Consider the following 21,146-nt stretch of genomic DNA (forward strand, 5'->3'; position numbering starts at 1 on the left):
GATCAATTCATCACACTTTATCTTACATATGGATCCCTGTGACTTGAGGCTTTCTGATGGTTGTACTTGTGAGAGTAAGCAAGTGATGAAGTAGAAGGTGTTTTAGGTTGGTGTCTGCTTATTTTTCTGCACTGCACCATTTTTCTACAAGCGCAGTTCTTCAGAAAAGCACCCTTTATAGTTAGCCTCTAGCAATACCCACTGGGAGAAGGTGGAACTGAAGCAGAAACTTCCCTGTCATTAGTCATTGTCAGGACCTGATCTACTTGAACCTTTAACTAAGACACAACTATGTAACTGCTTTTAAGAACAGCTGACAAAAGGAGTCCATCAAAAGATGTCTAATCCCACTTTAAAGAGGATTAAGTGGGCATGCAGTGTTTGCATAGGAATTCTTTTGGTCTTGCAGACTGTTGTGCTATTTATAAACCTTTAATGTAATTGTAATACAATAGTCATATAATATAATTAATGGGAACTTTAATTGCTTTTTGTCTCTTGACACCCTCTAGCACTTTTGTCTTGGCATTTGATTTTATTGCTTGACATTTTGCTGAGAAAGTTGTTTTGAGTACTGGGTGGCCAACACAGCTAATTTGGCAAAGGGATGGACATTATGATTGCATTAGTTAAGTCCAAGTTTTCAAAATCCTATGTTTAGAATCCAAAATATTCTGGTTCTGTTTGACAAACAGAATATGGTTCATTGCTCTAAAGCCAAAGTTGTGCATGTCTGTCAGTATAAATATTTTGGCTGCCATATTTAACCAAGTTTAAGTATCAGTAGCAATAATGCCATCATAGAGAGAAGCTGACATCAAACACAGCATCCAGATTCCCTGTGTATAGATACATTCTCTAAAATAGTCTAAAGTAGTAATTTTTTTTTCCCCTGCAGATGTGAACAGAGTTTCTAATTTTATCTTAATTATTATTTGTTAAAATGCTAATAGCATTGTGGATGCTGACTAGAGGAAAGAGGAAAGCAAACCTAGGGTCAGTAAATATGAGGACACTGCAGCTGGTCTCTCTGAATGTGTGATTATAACATACATTTCCAAGTATTTTGATCCTGCAGCCTGAAACGGAAGAGTGTTGCTTATGGTACCTAATGCACTTACAGTATTAGTAGTAAGTAAAGCATTTTCTCTATTGTTTTTCTTTTTGTTCTCAGTACAATAGAGACATCCAGCATTTCTGGCTAACAAGAAACAAGATATAGATAGTAATTGATTCTTTATCATTACAAAATTAATTATTTTATTTTATTTTATTTATTTATTTTTAAGGAGGAAGCTGAAGCATATTCATATATATTTTCAACAACGATTGATTAAAAAATTTAGCAATAATTTTCTCCAGCTTGAAATCTGAAATCACTTTGAATTGTTGAGGGGGATGGCATGAAATGAAAGAAGTCCTATTACAGACTGCAGTTACAGAGGAACTTGTGCTATCCAGGAAATAAACAAAACAAAACAAAACAAAAAAGTAACACCTGAATCCCTGCAAAAATAAATGAGAAAGGGGTGAGAACATGCCTCACAATGGCATGGTAATTGAGAGAGAGAATTTGTGGCAGGTGAGCATTATCTCTATGTGCATACCACACAGAGGTTTGCAAAATATGATTAATGATACTAAAACAATGTCTCAGCCTTGATCTCCGAACAGTGGAGAACGTAATCAGGGAGATTCCAAGGAGGAGGCTGGAAAATTAAATGAATGAAATGCTATTGCTTTGCTATTGTTTTGTTTGTTTGTTTGACAAACCAATGTAGTTGGACAAAGTAGCAGAAACATGGAATTTTTTACCAGAATTAAGGTGTACATTCATAACTACTGATGCATTTCACAGAACTTCAAGTTATATCTGCTACTCATTAGCTGATTATGAATACAAGAAAATAAAGTAGTTTGAGGAGTTCACCAGTGTTCCAAACCTTCTGCTTTCACTTGGTGTTAAGTCTGAATCAAAATCAGCTAAGCACAAAGAAGCGTACAGGCATTCCTCAGAGGAAGGCATGAACAATCTAGGTATCAAAGGTGATACACACATAAGTGAGAAAATGTACAAATGACATACTGTGAAATCAGTCAACAGAAGGTGAGAATTAGCTGGGTTGTGGATTTTGTGTAGACTTTTTAAGGACACATAAATGCAGAGGGAAAGTCTCATTTGGAGGCCGATAGGAAGAAAAAAGGATGGTGAAAGAAAAGTGGTGGCTTGACAGAGCGTTGGTAATTCATTGAGTGAACACAACAACCACTGGGCTCCTGAAAGATTCCTTTTGCTGGATGAATATGAAGATGTTGTGTTAGCACAGTCTGTTAAAAGATACTACAGGGAATAGTTGTATTATTACTACTACATCTGCACAAATTAGTCATGGATATATAAGCAAACCTTCCTAATAACTTTTTAGACCCTGTGCTGATACCTATTGTTTTAATATTTGACCACCCTATGAATACCAGTAGATCAAGAGTAGTTAAACTTCCTAGCAGGTTTTGTAGACTTCCTGTTTCACCTTCTTAGAAAATTAAGCTTTGAATAATATACACTGTTTTAGGTATGTTGTAGGGGGATATGGAAGTTTGAGTGTGGGAGGAAATGGTTTATGTGATCCAGCTGTAGAGAAATCCTGCATAGGCAGTAACTATGAAGTTGTGGAACAACTAATCATCAGGTAATTTCTTGACTATGACTCAATCTGTTGGACTAAAGGAATTAGGAAGATGAAACATGTTATGTCTCCCCAGAGAGATACCAATCACAAACTAATCACAGTATCTTGGGAAGCATCTAGCCAAGCAGAAATTAAATCTTCACCGGACTTTCCAATTACACTGTTCTAGTCCAGATGTTCATGTTGTTGAAATATCTTTATTTCTGAAGGAAAATAAAGACATGAAGTGCCAGCATCATGGGATATGTACTGGCTGTGTCAATTGCTGGCAGGAGGCTGGAAAATAAAGGTGTTCTGAATGTAGGTCTATCTTAGCAGAAAAGCAGAGGATAAGAAGATTAGTACCTTTATTTTACTAGAAATCTTTCCAAGTGTGCTCTGTGGACAACCTGAATGTAAAGTTCCTAGAAATGTTCAAGTGGCTTGACAAAAATCTGCTCTTTTCTATCTGTCAGGATGTCTCCTCTGTGGCCAGCAGAAGAAAAGAGGACTAGAAAAGAGAAGCATTTATGAGGGGTCTGGAGAAGACAAGACAGTGTGCACTGGCAAACTTAGACCATTACTAAAACCACTGGTATCTGTTGTGTTAAACATTGAGCTGGTGCTGGTGTAGATGAAGTGCCCATGTGTTTTTTGTCAGCTTATTTGATCTAGATTAGCACATGTGAAAAGAGAAGAAATAAGTGCTGGTGCTCTGAATAAGAGCTTCTGGGTCTGACCTTGTTCTTTCAGATTCTTAATGGCAGGAATTGTCTAATGATGGTGGAATCCTTCAGGTTTTACAGAAAATGATCAGGAAATAAATAATTGAAATACAGTTGATTTTGATGACTTCAAGAAGAAATGTCCCTTTGGACTGTAGTCTTAATAAATTACAGTCCGTAAGAAGACATGTTAAGCTTGTACTCAGATTATTCAGTTTATTCTTATTATTTTAATTTCACTTTAGTTATCATGTGTTTATTTTTTTTTCTCATCTTAAACATAGTTTGATCATTTTGTATAGGCAAGTTGCTGATACCTGGAGGATCTATAGCCTTGCTGACAAAGCCACAGCAAATTCCAATAGTTAGAAGTTTTGTTTAGGGAAATTCAATTAATCAGGTGTAATTTTCTAGCTGCTTGGTGGTCAGGAATTATGGTGGCATATCAAGGAGTGAATGTGGGGATGTTAACATTGCTTGGACTTTCTGAGACCTACACAAACACGTGTCTTTAGCATACACACTGCAATGACTTTCAAGCCTTTGAGAAACAATCTTCCACTTGTGTATGAGACTCAAGAGAGTCTGTCTGGACAGAGCAATCTCTCACAGCCCTAGGATTTGTGAGTCTCTGTTCATCATCTTTCTGTTTGTTTGTTTGTTTGTTTTCAAGGCTTTATGGAAAAGAGTTGCTTTTCTTACTTTCAGCATGTGTTTGTGATACTGTAGTGCTGCGTTATGATAATTTAACATTCTGAAGCTTCAGAGGGCTGATGGTGGAATGAAGAAATGACTTCCTGATGTTGCAGTAGGCTGGATGTGTTCAGGCAGTTTTTCTATGTACTTTATTTTCTAAGTTTCTCTGAAGAACCAGAGGTTTGCCCTGTTGATAAAGTGATGGGATTCAGTGGACTGTGATTTGAGGTAGTATGGATACTACCATTTAAAAAAAAAAAAAATAAAAAAATATGCCTCAGTGGTCTCATTAATATGCTATGAGTATTCTGGCTTCAGGAGAGAGTTTTCTTCTGTGACAGAATGACTGTGATCTTGATATCTTTTGTCTTTCCTACAAATAGGCATAGGCTGCCTGTTGGAAGTGTAAGGATGTGTTATCAGTCCATTGCCATTGTCTGGTCCTCAGGCATTGCAATACTTTTTTTTTTTTTTTTTTTTTTTTTTTTTTTTCTTGTCATATGTAGTTGTTCTTGAAAGCCTGAAAAGTGTGGGGCAAGGGAAAGGGCTTAATATGTGAGTATTTCAGCTTCGTGTCATGGCCTGTAATATATAGGAGGTCAATATATATATGACTGGATGATTGCTTTCTCCTGTCTGGATTCAAGATCTGCTAGTCCCCTGTAAAGATTTATGTGGATTTTTTTTTTTTTTTCATGTATTCCTTCCTTCTAGAGGAGCTTGAGTAGTTTTTTTTTTTTTTCCTTCTCCTTCTTAGTAGAGGAAAGAGGCATTGTATCATTGTATTGAGCTTTCTAAACTCTTTGTGACCTCTCTTTGTGGATACTGTGCAAACCTTCTCATTTGGTTAGCCCTTTATTAAAGACCCTTATTAAGTCTGACTGCAAACTCTGCCATTCATGAGATCTGGAGTGTTGAGCTTACTGTGATATTAATCCTTGAAAGGGTTGTGTTGGCTTATTTCACACAAGATACTTTATTTTATACAAGATATTAAAACTAATATTTTGAAATTTGGAAGAAAAAAAACACTTTTTATTTTTTTTTTTGTCACTATGTCTATCACTTCTTTTTCAGTATCAGTTCCAAGACTTGGCTTTTTACATGCTGACAATGTAATAAGAAACTTGCAAAATCACGGAGATGCAAGTAATAAAATAATATAAAATAAAATAAAGGAGAAATTAACAGCAGTAATGGTAATTAATGTAGGTTATGCGATAAAAACTCTTGTACTTTCAGAGATTTTAAAATTGTCTACAAATTTTATAAACAGAATAGATAAATCAGCATAGATTTATCTAAACAAAATAGATAAATCAGTCTGTGAATGAAAAAAGTCTGTGAATTGTAGTACAATTAACTTACATCTCCAAATGAACAATTAGCAAATTAGGCTTCAAACAGGTAATCCAGAACTTTAAAGCAGTAGCCTACTCCTGTTATTTCATGACTATGCTTACCTGATGAGCCTTGACTGTGTCTTAAGCAGTAGAGACAGACATTAGATTTTCTGTATCTAGCACCTGTATTACTTAGCCTTTACACTTTACATAAAGTAATTGCAATAATAGACCCTTTTTAAAAAACAGGGAGGTTGTTTGCTTTGAGGGCATTTTACATAAGCCTTAAACACCAAATAGGAACTTTGATGAGAAGTGTGATGTGAGCTGTGTCGGCACGCTGCTGGAACTCCTAGTATTGCTGGGCTGTAGGAGTGGCAGGTTGCCAGATCATGGTGTAGCAAACAACTGATGTGGGTAGGTTTGACCTATGGAGGTTTGATCCTACTTCTATCAAAAAAAAAATAATAAATCATTGAAGGTCTATTCCTGTGCAATAAAATTAATATACATTAATATAAAGTAGAAGTAATGGTAAATAGCTGGAATAATCAAGTTACAAATATGTAAGTTTGAAAGACCTGTGTGGGGTGGGGAAACATCCAAAAGCTGTGATAACAAATAGTAAATATGTTGCTTCAGTGATTGCCCTTTCTCGTACAACATTCCTCTTCAAGACATTGGTTATCTGTTAATGTCACTCGTGCTGCTCTCACATCTCTATTCTTTCCACCTCTAAGCTTTTAATAGGGCTGCTTAGCATGGCTTCCCTCAGCTACATTGCTTCTGGTCCCAGCTGTGTTTCTGTGCTTCTTTCCTGCCAAGGCAGGCAGCCACATCTTCCTTGTCATGACCTGTGATGCATCTCTTCTGCCCTCTCAGCTGCTATCAGTACTCCATCATCAACTTCACCATCCTTCACCTTCTATTTATACACACTTTTGTGGTTCTTTCATCTTTTTCTCCTCTGATTTTTTTTCCCTGTGATATCCAGACTCCTGCAATTGTGTTTAGGATATTCTTGCAGCTGACTCAATTTTTAAATTTTAATTTTTAAAACTCAAGTTTTAAAATGCAGTTATCTGTAAAACAGTGCATCAGTTCTATGAACAGAGTACTAATACTTTCTTAGAAAATCATTGTGGTATTTTTTTTTCTCCTGAAGCGGTGTGCATATTTGAAGGCAGAACCTACTTTGAAGGACAAAGAGAAACTGTGTATTCAAGCTCAGGGGACTGTGTTCTGTTTGAGTGCAAGGTAAGAATATTGTTGACGGAAAAAAAAATAATTCTTGCATGTTAGAAATATCAAAGTCCTACTGAATGAAGCTGTTGAAATAGAGACAGGTCTACACTAGGAAATGGCAACAGAAAAGGCATCTAAGGCATCCTGTGTTTGTTTTGTCTTATTGAGTTCCGCATAATATTTTGCAAATATATTTGCTTTGCATAGCTGCAGCCTTGATTACACAGCTTATCAATTGAGCTGCATCCCTTCCTCCTTACATATCCTCAGCATCACCAGTAACAAACCCCACCAGGCTACATTATGTTTCTATTTACATGTGCGCAGTGCTATTGTTCATATTTGTAAGCCTAGGTACAAGTGATGCACAAACATGATGGGAACATAATTTGGACTCCAGAATAATTTTTAGTGGAAAAAAATAATGAAAAAGAAGGAAAGGCGGGGGGCACATCAGATGTCTGGTTGTCTTTCTAGTGTTTGAAATTGGGAAGGGTTGTAGTTTTATTTGTAAGCAGAATGTGCCCAATACTGCTGGTCTCATCCTGCTGCATGAACAGAGATGTTCTTGAGGCCACAAATGCACTTTAAGGGCAAAATGTGCCCCAGGGCATGGCTGCAGGTTGAGTGTTACCCAGATGGCTGCAGTGGACCCCGGTTTGCCTGCCCGGGTGCAGAGATGGTGTGGAAATACCTCCGGATAGGAAACCACATGCTGTGGTGCAGATCTGAGAAACTGAGCATGCGTTTCCAGTGCAGAGAAATGGGGGATATCTTCTGTGAAGCTGCAGCACAGGTTTGGGGATTTAACAGCCATGCTTAACACTGTACAAACTCTGTGGGGCTGCAGGAAATCCAGACTGCTAGACTCAATAACTGGTATGAAATCCTTTTTAGCTGCGAAGGTCAGAAATGTATGGCAGGTTTGCATTGGCTTCAGAGCCAGTGCTCTGCTCTTGTTCCTGCCGAAAGTCTTCCCCTTTGGCACTGTGGAGCCTCTTGTGCCTTGTCTGCCTCCTGGAGGGAGGGGGCTCTGAGCTGTCTATGGGATTGTTTTCTGGAAATTTCAGAACATTTTCATGCTGTTGTGAAAAAGTGTGTTTTACCAAGTACAACTGGTGAACCTCGTCTTTCTCTCATTGATTTTCATCTCTTTGAGCTTAATTCCCTGAGTAGGTACTTTGAAATCCATTGCAAAAGGAAAGGAGAAGATGGCCAAAAATAATTCTGAAAACTGATGGTTCAGTCATATGGTTTTCAGGCCTGTGTACTTGTATTTTCAATATGGCAACTGGGACATGAATTCTGTGATTAACTCACAGCCGTCAAAACTTACATGATGTTGCCTTGTGTTTCCTGCAGCTGTCAGGTGCTCTATGAACAAAATGCCTCTGTTGCCCATGCTAGTCTGCATTTTGTTGATGATACTTGTTTGCAAGTGGGATGCCTGCTTTTCCTGGTAGAAATGTTATGCAGCAACTTTGATTCAAATTTTCATTTTTTCAAGGTCTGAAGTACATATTGGTTCTGATGAGCAGGCTTGTGAACCATTTTTCAGAGCAGAAAATCCCCATATTGCAAAATGTGTGAGTCAGCCAGGAATTCATAGGTTGGCCCTATTTTAATACCACCAGAGTTCCCATAAAGGGATATAATTAGTAACCCAACTCAATAAAGACTTGATAAGAATGGCACTAGCACAGATTTCGTTCTTGAAGACTTATGGTGAAGTTAACAAGGCAATGTAGAAAATTTCTTCTTTCAAGTTACACATAATTTTAAACATTATAAATGACAGTTCTATCTGCTATAGATAGGCTCTTTTCTGTTTAAATATTGCAAAACAAGTGGAAGAAACATTCTCTTCCAAGTTAGAGTCTGCAAAAGAATAAAATGTAATCCAGACTACCCTGATATTATTTCTATCAAAGGTTATTTTCTTCATTTTGAAGGATTGTTGTTTTTTGTTTGTTCTGGTGTACAGTATGCGTCAGCAGCTGGTTTGATTTAGTGTGTTTTCAGGCTCTGTGCCACGAATGTTTAATGTAAAATTTGGGTGGCAATTTTGATTTCATCTTTGTATTTTCTGTTCAAAGATGATTTAAAATCAAATGCTAAACCATACAATAATACATGTAATAGCATATGCATGATTTTAGGCACTTTTCTTACATGTAGAAATATAGGGTCCTGAGTTCAGAGAGCTCATATTTTAACCAGATTGCTGATCTTATGGTAGATGCCTCTGAGGAACGTGTTTGCTATGATTTCTGTCTTTTCCATGAGAGGACCAAAGCACTTCAGAACACATTATTTAGGGCCTGAGAGAGCCTGAAGGTGGTATTTCTGTGGTAGCCTGGTTGCCAAGGTAGGCATTTCCCTGTGGTCATACTACAGTGCCTGTGCGTGACCTGCACTAATGCCTGAAGAGTTTCAGATACCATCTTGGCATTGGACACTTCCAGATGCTGATAAACATCTAACTGGGAAGTGCTTTGTTCCTAATAGGGAATCAGTGCCTGTTTCCTTCTGTGTTACTACTACAGTGTTGAGATCAGAGGTGTTCAAGTTTTATTTTACTTGCTGGATAAATACAAAGCTGCTTTAGAGTATTCACAAGGAGGACCCTTGATTCTGGAATCTGCATCCTCAGTTTCTGAGAAATAATTGTTACTCTTTGAGGCATAGTTTTAAGATAAACTTTTGAGGCATGTAGCTTTACAGCTAAGGTCTGGTTCCTCATTTTTGCTTGCTTGGGAAGGTTTTCACATAGAGTAGTTCCTGATGCTTTTATTGTGCTGTGCTGTCCTTTCAAATAGTTTTCAAAGGTACCTGGAATTTGGCATAGTCATTTTTTGTTTGTACATTATAATGCTAAATCCAACTAAAGTTATCATTTATCTTTATTTCTTCTCCCACAATATTAACTGATTGCCTCAATTTGACAGGACCACAAAATGCAGCGTATTCCAAAAGACAGTTGTATGACTTTAAACTGCCCAGAATCTCAACAGATCCCCTTGTCTCACAGTTGCTGCAAAATCTGTAAAGGTAAGATAATAGTAGGATATATATAAGCTCAGTGTAGTTTTGTATTCTTATAGATTACAAGACTTTGTGATCTTTTTGAATAGGGCATTCCTGTACGTTATGATCACAGCAGATTTTGTGAAGCTAAATGGATAACATCTGCATCATGACATCTGAAAATTATTTGTAAAATGTCTAATATTTTAAATCCTGTGAAAGATGTTTGCTGGCTCTTCTGTGTTTCATTCTAGCCAAAAGTGGGTGAAAAGTCAAAGAAACCATATGCATAATTAGTGACTTTCTATCCTTCACCCCATCTAGTGTCAAAACAAAATGATATTGGAAAAACGTCTGTGTTCCCCAGCATCCTTCTGAGGTGCTTTGAGTTGTCTGTTTTGGAGAACAGTGTGTGCTGTGCAATTGTTCTGAGGCTGGCATGCATTGTTTACCTGTTTGGGGTTGCAGAGAAAATAATTCTGTGCTTCTAGTGCCAAGGAGAGCTAGAAAGTTTTAATACATGTTAGATTAGTGCTTTCTGAACATTTTCAATCCTGCCTGAAGCATGCTAGTATAGCCCCTTATGAGCAATATATTTTATTCTTTAAACAAGAAGCTGCTGCATGCATTCAGCAGCATTATACAGCTGACACATGGGTGTTAAGAATCTTAAGGAAAACAAACAAACAAAAACCATCGTCCACTTCCTTGATAAGATTTACATTCTTAGTTATGTAATGCCAAAGTCTGATACAAACCAATAAAGGCCAGGAAATCCCCAAATAAGACTATTGCCTTGTCATTAACTCAGGCTTCAACGAGGAAGGCAACAAAAGGGCAAAGAGTATATATCACCATGGCCAAAGGTTGCTCTTGATGCACACTCTTTTGCTGTCATCAATGAGTACTGAAGAGCCTCTAATGCTAGTAAAAGTGTAGAGCTTTTTGCTTCTCCATGTCCTGTTAGATAACAGCATTATGGCAGTTATGGTAAATTATAACATATAATATGTAAGTAAAATAAGCACAAAATTAGTAAAATAATAATATACTAGTCAAATCTCTTTATCCATAGCAGGAAAGACAGAAGGGAAGTCACCTGCCTCTGATATCATAGTAGGTCTGTGATGTTTACATCATGATGACCATGTCACTGGGTCGAAGTACTAAAACCTTCTGCCTTTATGTGCTCTTCTTTCTGTTGTCCTTTTTTTGCTTTGTTTCTGTTGATTAATGCTGTTTGTGAACTGCCCGAGTGCAAAACACACCTTTGATCTGACCTCCAGGCAGATTCTGCCATTTGCATTTCTGACTTACTCATATAATTTAGGCATAGAAGCAATTCTACATCAAAATATGAAGCAGAAGTCAGATGGAGTGATGATAAAAATAATCCCTACTGCTAACAAATACATGTTTGATATATCGTAACAGGCCAGCGTTGCAGGAAAATTCCAGCTTGCTTTCTGGAGTTGTTGCTGTTACAGAAATCCTGGTCCCCTGACCTATGTTGTCCACTTCTCCTATGGGGGATTTTGAAACAAGAAATAATTATTGGCAAAGACCGGTGAAGTACTGCTGCTTGACCAACTCTGATGTTTCAGTTACAGAGCAAATTAAATTGCTGAGAAAATAGTGAAGAGGACAAACTTCACACCTTAATAGATATGGAAGTCTGGATGCTTCAAGTCAGTTACTACAACCAGATTAGATTCCATATAATAAAGTCTGAGTTAATGATGTTCAGCAACATTAGATTTCATGAGAACATACACAAGGTATTAAAAAAAAAAAAAAAGCATCTATTGAGTTGAAAGGCTCACTCTAAGTCTTTTAGTCTAGAAAAGAACTTCAGAATCTGAAAAAAATCATAATTAAGGTGCAGTCAAAAGCAGTCACACTCAGGAAAAATGGAAAGACAAAAATAGGAATACAAGAAAATAAGAAAGGTTAAAAGGTGAGAATTTAAAAATAAGTTTCTCTGAAATGGAAAGACAGAGGCAATCAGGGAAGAGTGTTCAGTCAGTAGAGCTTGAAAGGAAAAGATAAGGGAAAGAAAAAAGCAAAACAAGTCAATGGTAATCAAAGACTTCTAGTTAAATGGGAAAAGATTGTAAATACACTTGGGAATAAAAAATGCTGAAAAAAAAAAGGATTGGGCTAATGCCATTAGTAAATGAACTACTGAATGTCAAAGCTACAAAGCTACTGAGCTCTTTTACAAATGTCTGACCAGAAAAATAAAATAAAATATATATGTATATATATACACATAATTAAGAGATGTCCTGTAAAAGTACTTAACAATGACTAGGAGACTATAAGGGGATTTAAGCAAGCCACCTACACCCTACCCAGCTGCCTTCAGATCAATGCCATAACCTGCAATTGAATCGAAGACCTAGAGACAGTCTGTTCTTGTGGCCTTTACTACTCCTTTCATCATGCTTGGTACAATTTATTTTTCAGAATCTCATGAACAATAGAAAGGTATTCTTTGACCTGACTGAAAAAAGATACGCCTGTCTTTGACAGGGGTGTTTTATAATCCCTGGATTCTTCTTAACCCTCAATCATATTTGTTTCTGAACAGGCCATGACTTTTGCACCGAAGGACACAACTGCATGGAGCATTCTGTCTGCCGAAACCTGGATGACAGAGCTGTCTGTAGCTGCCGAGATGGCTTCAGAGCCCTTCGAGAGGACAACGCCTACTGTGAAGGTAACACCTTGTAAAGATGCTTAGCTTCACTGTATTATTTACTGCAGAAAGAATGTATTAATTCATGAGTAGTCAAAGTGATGTGCCTATTAAATGGAATGAATTAGATATGCAGCATATTAATCAGCTAAAATAATTATCTCTCCAGTTAAGGTGTTATTTATTTATTTATATATTTATTTTTTATTTTTAAATTCTGGTAAGTGTAAAAGTTGCAAGTTGCTATGGTTGAGGTCTGGAATTAGAAACATACTTCCATAGGAAAGTTTTCCTTTATTTTCATAATATCCAGATATTCAGGCAACCTTAATGTCAAACATCTAAATGGCATTTCAGTATGATAGTTTCTCTTTTCACCACTGTCTGTTCCTATTCTCTCAACCCAGGAAGTAAGTAAATACAATACACTAGATACTAGTATTAATTACACACTAGCTAGTCATACTGAGTGATGATTTGTAATTTGAGTGACTCTTTTGGTATCAGGGAGCAACAAACTACTTAATAAGAAGTGATGCTTCTAAAATTTGTAGTTTTAAATTCTCATGTAATCCTGTGAAAGAAAAAACATCCTCACTGCTGCAGCAGAAGCCATAGTCCTCTGCACGATCTGCTTTTGTGCTAACTATTACTCTTTCTTGTGAAACCCCTGATTCTGCAAGCCCGAAGCACTGGTATCACATACATAATATCAGTGTGCTATCAAGTCATTCTTACAATAAAGCTTAAGTGTTGCCAGTAGCACGGTCTTTGACTAATGAGCAGTTTGGTTCAGATTTAGCCAGCTGAATTGAAAATTAAGCATATGTGAGTAGAGTCTAAGGTCCTCTGTAGTCCCACCTAATACCTGGATTGCTCTCTGGTGATGTTCAATTAAGTGGGATGGATTGAGGCATTTTAAGACAGTTTCTTTGGCTGAACTCTGCAAAAGTTAATGCCTGCAGCTTACTTGAATTAGTAGCTGCATTAGCCTTGGTGGTAATGCTCATCTGTAAATTTAGATGCGAGAACTCCTGTCTGTTTTCAGGAAAGGAGTGTGTGATTAATTCAGCTTCACATACATCTCTGCTTAACGTTTATGGTAAGCCATTTGATGGAAATCTGTTAAAAGAATTAGAACTAAGTCATAGAGAAACAAATCCCTTGCCCCTCATCCTGTCCCAGAAGACATCTGACATCAGGACCAGTTGTATAGCTTGGTTTGCAGCATCAGCCACTTTTTGCCACACAGCCCTTGGAGACTATGCAGAGGCTTAGGCTGCAGAACTGAATTTCAAGGAGATTTCATCAGCCACTACCATTCTGAGGGAGTCACTGGTTACTGAAACTGTGGAATTAGAGTGAAATCATGTGCTTTAAGATTCCATCCCCCCCGCCCCCTGCAGCTGTATTCTTACTCTGCTGACTGGAAAGCAGAAAAACAAATTATGCTTTTAGTGATCTCCATATCACTCACATTAGAGTCTGTTGCTATGAGTAGAACTTGCCAGGCATGTAATAAGTTAAAAATAGGAAGCTTCTAGATTTCACTGTTGGTGAAATGTTTAGATGAAAGGTGAAGACATGGTAGTTTATCATATGCGAGATTGGTGCATCCATATTATAAGAGGATTTACCAGTCTGTGCAATACCTGAATTAGACATGATGATTTTTTGAGATTTCTTGGTTTGAGTGCTTCCATATGGGCAAATGATATTGTTTCTGTGTGGAAATTATCAGTCTACTTCTGCACTTTCAAAAAACTTGCTAAAGTGAATAGAAGGTTGGGGTATGTTATTTACATTAAAATAATCACTGTATTAATATGTATGGATGCAGAAAATGATCTCCTAAAAATGTGTGTGATTTAGGACCTGATCCAGTAACACTCACATTGAAGATAGTTAAGTCCCATTGGGAAGATGTACCCATGTGAGCAAAGCTCATGAGACTGGGTCCGTTCCAGATGAAGTTCTTGTAGGCAAGGATGAAGCTCAATCTGCAGTCAGAACAGCATGTTCTGATTGTTATGTGCCATGGCTGAAACCCTGTGCTTGAACTATGCACCTTTTCCACATGGTTTGAGAACTGGACTTGACTGGCCTTCTCGGACTGGGTGTAGAGGTCATATGCTGACAGATGGGAACTAAGGTCACAGATTTGAACCTTTTATTGTGTTTTGTGGAAGTGGGGGGCAGGGGACAAAGGAGACTGAAATACCTGTTTTTTTTTTTTTTTTGTTTGTTTTTTTTTTTCAGAGATGTGCTTTTACTATTGTATCCCTTTTTCCAGCCCAAATACCTCTTCGGATACTGAGTTTTTTCTTCTGGAGGGAAGCTCTGTCTTAATATTAAGCAATGTAGTAACAAAGGTCACATTAGCAATAATATAATTCCAAGTCTTTTCAGAGTCCTGTCCCTCATCCTGAATGGCTCAAATGGTCCCAAGCTCTCTTAGCACAGACCCATTCCTCACAGTGACATTATTGTGGCTTTAATTACTAACAATATGAAGTGAAGAGATGTCAAGCTAACACAAAGCTTTTCAAAGAGGGCATTTTGTAATGGCTATAGCCTATGGGTATGATAGCCGTTTCTATGTTCTCACTTAACAAGCAAAATATACTGCAAAATTGGATGTCATTTATTCTGCATTAGAGCCAAACTTCACCAATCGTGATTCATTCCTGAGCACTGCAAAACTCAAAGAATAGGTAGAAATAGCAATGCTCCCATTGGTAGAATTTCTCTGTAAGGTAGAATAACAAAAATAAAAATATTCAAAGCTGGTTTCAGTATGGGTCTTGAAAAACTGCATACATTTCATCTGAATGATGGAAAAGTTTGGCTTCTGTCCTAGAAAGAACTGATGCTTTTCCAAAGCTAAGTGATGTCTCTAGATACTGTTATGGTAGATACCTTTCTGTTTTATAACAATAATACCTGTTAAGATTTATGTCACATTTAACTTTCCTTTGGAGGACTGTTAAAAGCAATATTTTAAGAGGTGGGATTTCTTCATTTACCTGCCCTAAGCCTTATTACAAGTACTCTGAAATCCACTTTCTGCCTCAGGTCATTAAGCAGTTTGAGATACTTTACTGATAGGTTGGGTATGGATTATGCTGTGTTCAGGTGTAGGTGCTTTTCAATATAGTATCCTTGGCATATAGCCTGCTTAACATCAACATTTTACAAAAACAGATGTTCTGATGATGTATAATTAGTTATTCCCACTGCAACACCCGAAGTCCTCTGTAACTGACAATCACCCTTCAGGATATATTTCAAAGAGTGTTCAGTGCCCATGACATTTGTGGTGGTGGACTTCTGATGAAGTTTTTAAGGATAAAGTTTGTGACTTTTGGCTATCAGGATACATTGATGCATCTAGAAGAGTTAAATGCACCCAGACAGCAAGACTAGGCATCTACTGAAATAAGATGGTATGCAAATAGTCTGCTGGTAGGCTCAAGTAAGAAGACAGGAGAATGCAGTGGTCTTCTGTAAGCATTGTGTCTGAGCATGATCTGCTCAGGTTATTTCATTATTTATCCAGAGGATTTTGCCTGATGCAGAGGCCATTTTACATCATGTCTTGGGTCTGGCTGGGATGGAGTTAATTTTCTTCATTTACAGCTCTTAGGGTGCTGTGTTTTAGGTTTGTTACTAAAGCACTGTTGATAACACACCAATGTTTTGGCTGTTGCTGAATAGTGCCTTCTCTATATCTCACTTCCTGCACAGCGAGTAGGCTGCAGTGGGCAAAAGGGTGGGAGGGGACACATCCAGGACAGCTGACCCCAACTGACCAAAGGGATATCCCTTACATCCATATAATGTCATGCTTGGCAATAAAAGCTGGGGAATAGCCTTTCTAAGGTGGCTGTTGCTTAGAGATTGACTGGGTATCAGTCTGCTCATAGGAAGTGGTAAGTTATTGCTTTTGCATGACTTCTTCCCCCTCCCTCCCCTCCTCCCCCCTTTTTTTTTTCTTTTCACTTATTAAACTTATTTTTTTATTGGTTTTGCTCTTCTGATTCTCTCCCCCAGCCTGCTGGAGGAGGGGGAATGAGTGGCTGGTAGATGCTTGATTGCTGACCTGGGTCAACTCTCCACACATTCCAAATCCACAATATGGTTGTGTGGGCCATAACATTTATTTTCTGGTATTTGGGAATTTAGTTGTTCTAGTTGTGCAGTATGCAACATAGCTAACTTATCCTAACAATATTTGGAAGCATTTAATATTATTAAACATAACTGTGTGAACCATTTTCCATTTTTCTTCCAATTTACCTCTTTCTCTCAATAACTCTCCTAGTTTCTCTTCTGTTGCCATGTTTGTCCCAGTTTCAAGTGCAGCAGCTGAGATGAGAGCAAAGACTGAGTGGCTGTTTACATTTGAGTATTACATGAGTTTCACTGATGATTTTCCCTCTAGGGAACATGGTATTCAGTGTAGAAATCCACATTTGAATAAGCTGTCTCGATTTGAATAATCCTCGGATGAAGGAAGTAAACAGTCTTAGAGGATGAACCCTCTCCTTCTAGAGTAGATGTCCAAAGTAGTTTGGAAGCAACACTTGGTTGGATGTCATCAGGTTTCTCTTAGTTTAGAGTTGTATGTTCTCATTCTGCTTGGAAAGATTTACTAATGGAAGCTTACATTTATCCACATGTTTGTGTAAAAATGCTAGTATATTATTCAAAAACAAACAAACAAACAAAAAACAGAAAGAAACACCAAAAATACATTAAAACAAACAAACAAACAATGTAACAACAAAACTGTTGCACATCATCATGTACATAATAGGCAGATTACTGCTTTTTGTTGTTTTTATCTACTGGCTAACCAGACTACAAAAATAAGGTAGTTTTCAGATTGAGTCTGATTTCTACGGATTGCAGTTAAGAGAAGAAATCTTACAAAAATGAGAAGAAATAATCAAATTACAATAAAATATACCTGGTATCATATTGGCAGTAATCAATGACACATTTGCTCCTTAAGGAGTGTAATATTGAGAAGAATATAAGTAAATCAGATAAAGACATCTGAAATTGAGATAAACCCCTGAGTATTTAAATATATTATTTTAAATCTTGTGATTAACTAATACTCTGCTATTTGCTAGTCTTGCTGTCTCTACAGGATGCACAATGTTCTTTAGGTGAGAGTCCTACTTAGGAGCTGTGCAGTACTGTCAGTTTTGTTAAAGTGAGAAGACTTCCTGAGCTTCTCTCTTCTTATGTAAATTCTTTTTTGTAAGTGAGCTGCAGCAATAGTATCACATATAGTTAAGAAATAAAGATTCCTATCTGCATTAACTGTCTGTGTTTGAATTATTACCTTGTCATTTTGGGTTGTGTTGGAAAACTAATAAAGCAGATAGAAAAGCTTTCATTCCAGGGAAGCAGAATGTTATTTTCAAATCTCTATTAAAAAGTAATTAAACTTAATTATATTACACATTAAATATTAAATACTAATATTAAACAGTTAATATATTATCAATTATTAATATCTTTTTCTTAGCAAAAGCACAAAATGTGCTTTTTTCCACCATTATGCTACTGAGAAATCTATATCTGAAGAATATTCACTGACACTTCTAATGTGTCAGTGTGGCTTAGGGTAGTCTGAGTCCGTCTTGTCTGCCATGGCTCTTATGCAGGAAGATAATAAAATATATTCCTAACTTAACATGTACCAGAAGTATGCCTGACACCAGTACATAAAGTGTGGTACTTGGGTACAGGTAGTACCACTGCCTGTAACAATGGTAGAGTTTGTACATTTACAGATTGCAGGATATGATTCAGTGTTATTTGATTTTATTTACTTATATATGGGAAGGATATTCAGACCAATTCTACCCATAACCAGGACTGATAGAAATGTTATTGACTTAAACAAACAAACAAACTGAAACAAATCATATAAAGAGAGACTAATGGAAACTCTATTAAATTCTTTGCACTACCAGTGCTTGCTAATGACAGGCTTTTCTTTTACTTCAGACAACCTTTTTCTACCTGCAATAAAAGAATATGTTGCATTTTGGTTTTAGAAGAGAAATTAAGGTTAATGTTTTAATACAAAATGTTTAAATCTGCAATCTAAGCAAAAGAGAAAAGAAACTAAAGCCTTAATCTTGTTCTTGTTTACTTCTGTCTCCAACTTTCATTAGTAGCTGGGAGGTGTCTACTGAGAGAATTAGATGCTGCTTCTGTGCTGAAGAGTACTCAGAGCCATTGCTTACCTAACTTTTCAAACCTTAGTCTAAATGTGCAATATATCTTTGAATCCATGGAGGCTGGATCCCCAAGAGCTGTAACAAATGCACAGAAATGCTAGGCATTAAACCAAAGTGATCTTAAAATACAGATTCTTTCATAAAGCATGCAGAGCAATAACAGCCACAGTGATTATATGTGCCATAATACTCTAACTTATGAGGCATCATTTGAGAGAGATGAGTTTTGATATCTCCACTTATTTCTGTAGAACAGGCAGTATTTTACTGAATAGCTTGTGGGAATATGTTACATACTTTAGATCCTACCCAAATCCCAAATGCAGTCTAACCCACCCACATGGTCTCTTACCACAGATAGTATCCTATATGCCTGCGTCTATCTTCCGACAAGGAGTTTTAAAATATACACATGTGGCATAAACTGATATATATTTGTAGTTTCTGTATAAAAAATTTATCACTTTTCTTTCTTATTCTCATTTTTACATAGAGGAAAACAAAAACCTTAACTGTGGCAAGTATTGTTAAAATCTTGAAATTCACAGTTGAAAATGATGAGATACTGTCATAATTTCAGAAAAAGGCAAAGTTTATTTTGCAATTCAAATTTAAAACCTATTTCAAACTCAGTGTACTGCTGAAGGGGGAAATGGATCACGAACTGTAGTTTCAGTAAGTTGTTCTAATTTTTGGAATTCACTAATTAATCATATACAACATCTTTTTTATTCTCAGTGTGCAGCTACATCAGACTAGTTATTTGGTGCCTAAGGAGAGCCCCCTGGGATGCTTTTATGCCTGACAGAGAGCTATATATAATTACTTGTTTTATCATGTATACACTACCATATGAATTAATTATAAGATATTAAATAGTAAGAAGATGCAGTTTGCCAAGTAAAACATTACATGATGGCAGACAGTATTTGTTTTCAAAAATTTCCTGTGATTTATATTTTCAAACTGCATAATGTCTGTGGAGTCCAGCAATGTTTTCATGAGGCTAAGATGAAGATTTCATTTTCTTCCAAGAGTCTCACTTGCACCGGTAGCTCTTGAACAATATCTCCTACTGCATGTGTAACAAGGATAGTTTTATCTCAACAGTCTGTCTTCCCTTCCAAAAACTAGGGCAAATTGAAAGAAAAACATCTCTATGTACTGTTGAAAATGATATTTCTGAAATGTTGTAATGTTTATTGTGTCCTTCCAAAGCTATCTAGAGCTTCTGTCAAACAATCTAGACCTTGAGTGACTTTACCTTTATTTTAAGCATGTTTTCTGTCCTAATAGCCCACTCAGGTTGCAGGAGATGGGCAGAGAAATCATGAACTTAAGCAAAGATTGGAGATGTAAAATAATGTGACGGGAGTGACACCAAGATAGGTACAATGTGTGGAAGTGTTATGTAAGCAATTCAATTGTGGGCAAGAAAAGAACACAGCTTATATGAGGATCCAGTAATTGGAATTTATTTTTAGCCTAATTGATGTTTTAGCAGTCTAGTCAAGCTATAACAACCTCTTATTAGTTCAATTACAACAGTGCTAACACTTATAATCCAACTCACTCAATTTCTCTTAAAGTCCATTAATAATTCAATAAAAATCAATAGACACAAGTAGCTGCCCATTTCCTCTAATGTTCAGCTCTTACCCTCCCTATGCATTGCTACAGTAAGTTAGCAGCAGCCCAGGCTCTTTGCTGGGAGCACCATACGTGGAAGGTGTTTTTTTTCTTTTTTTTTTTTTTTTTTAAATCTGTTTGAACCCAATACACGGGTTATGTTCTTGCAGTTGATTCACAAGATTAATTATATTGTGATTCCTTAGGTTTTAGTGCTTCTAAAAAGTGCTTGGGGGAGAAGAACAACTCTAGAGGAAAAAAAAAATAATAAAAAAATAAGGAAAAACAAACAGGCAAATGGAAAAAGAACCAGCAGAGGTAGACAGCACACGTGAGCACTGAGTAATTTTGCTGTTGGAACTAGTCTTCTGTTGTCTATTGGTACCAAAAGTGGTCAGGCACAGGCCTATGTCTATGAGGAGAAGAGTCAAAAATGATCTTCAAGAGGTATGAGTGATGACAACAATAGTGGTGAGTAAGCTGAAGATAAATAATGTGGGAGATTGAGAGAAAATGCACAATCTGACTGAAGTGGAGTATGTCAGTTGGAAAATCTGCTGCACCAGATTTGGGAGAGCAAAGCAAAACAAAAACACAGCAATTGGTTTGACTCACTGGAGAAACGGTGGTTAAACCAAAGGTTTGCCTGCTGATGGAGAACCTAGGAAGAGTTGTGGAAGGAGGTAGAGCAAAGGCTGTGCCAGAGCCCTGAAGTGTTTTGTCCTCTTGGGCAGCAGCATAGGGAGCATAGCGTTGTGAAAAGCAAAGAATTCAAGGCATATAGGAACCAGATTGTATCTGAGAGTGAAGGGAGCCTGGAGAGAATAGGAGTTTGGAAGTACAGCTGG

The 21,146-nt window shown here is 37.0% G+C and overlaps 1 protein-coding gene across 1 annotated transcript in view; it reads left to right on the top strand.

Annotated features, from left to right (window-relative positions):
• NELL2 (neural EGFL like 2) overlaps nt 1-21,146 on the top strand; it is a gene marked incomplete at both ends in the record, with an annotated part of 149,025 nt that overhangs the window by 61,263 nt on the left and 66,616 nt on the right. The window contains 3 exons of the mRNA XM_084286757.1: nt 6,599-6,690; nt 9,627-9,729; nt 12,299-12,427. Coding sequence (XP_084142883.1) covers nt 6,599-6,690; nt 9,627-9,729; nt 12,299-12,427 — 324 coding nt within the window. The remainder of the gene's footprint in view (nt 1-6,598; nt 6,691-9,626; nt 9,730-12,298; nt 12,428-21,146) is intronic.

This window comes from Netta rufina (genome assembly GCF_964035555.1).
Source record: "Netta rufina genome assembly, chromosome: 1".
Classification (NCBI taxonomy): domain Eukaryota; kingdom Metazoa; phylum Chordata; class Aves; order Anseriformes; family Anatidae; genus Netta; species Netta rufina.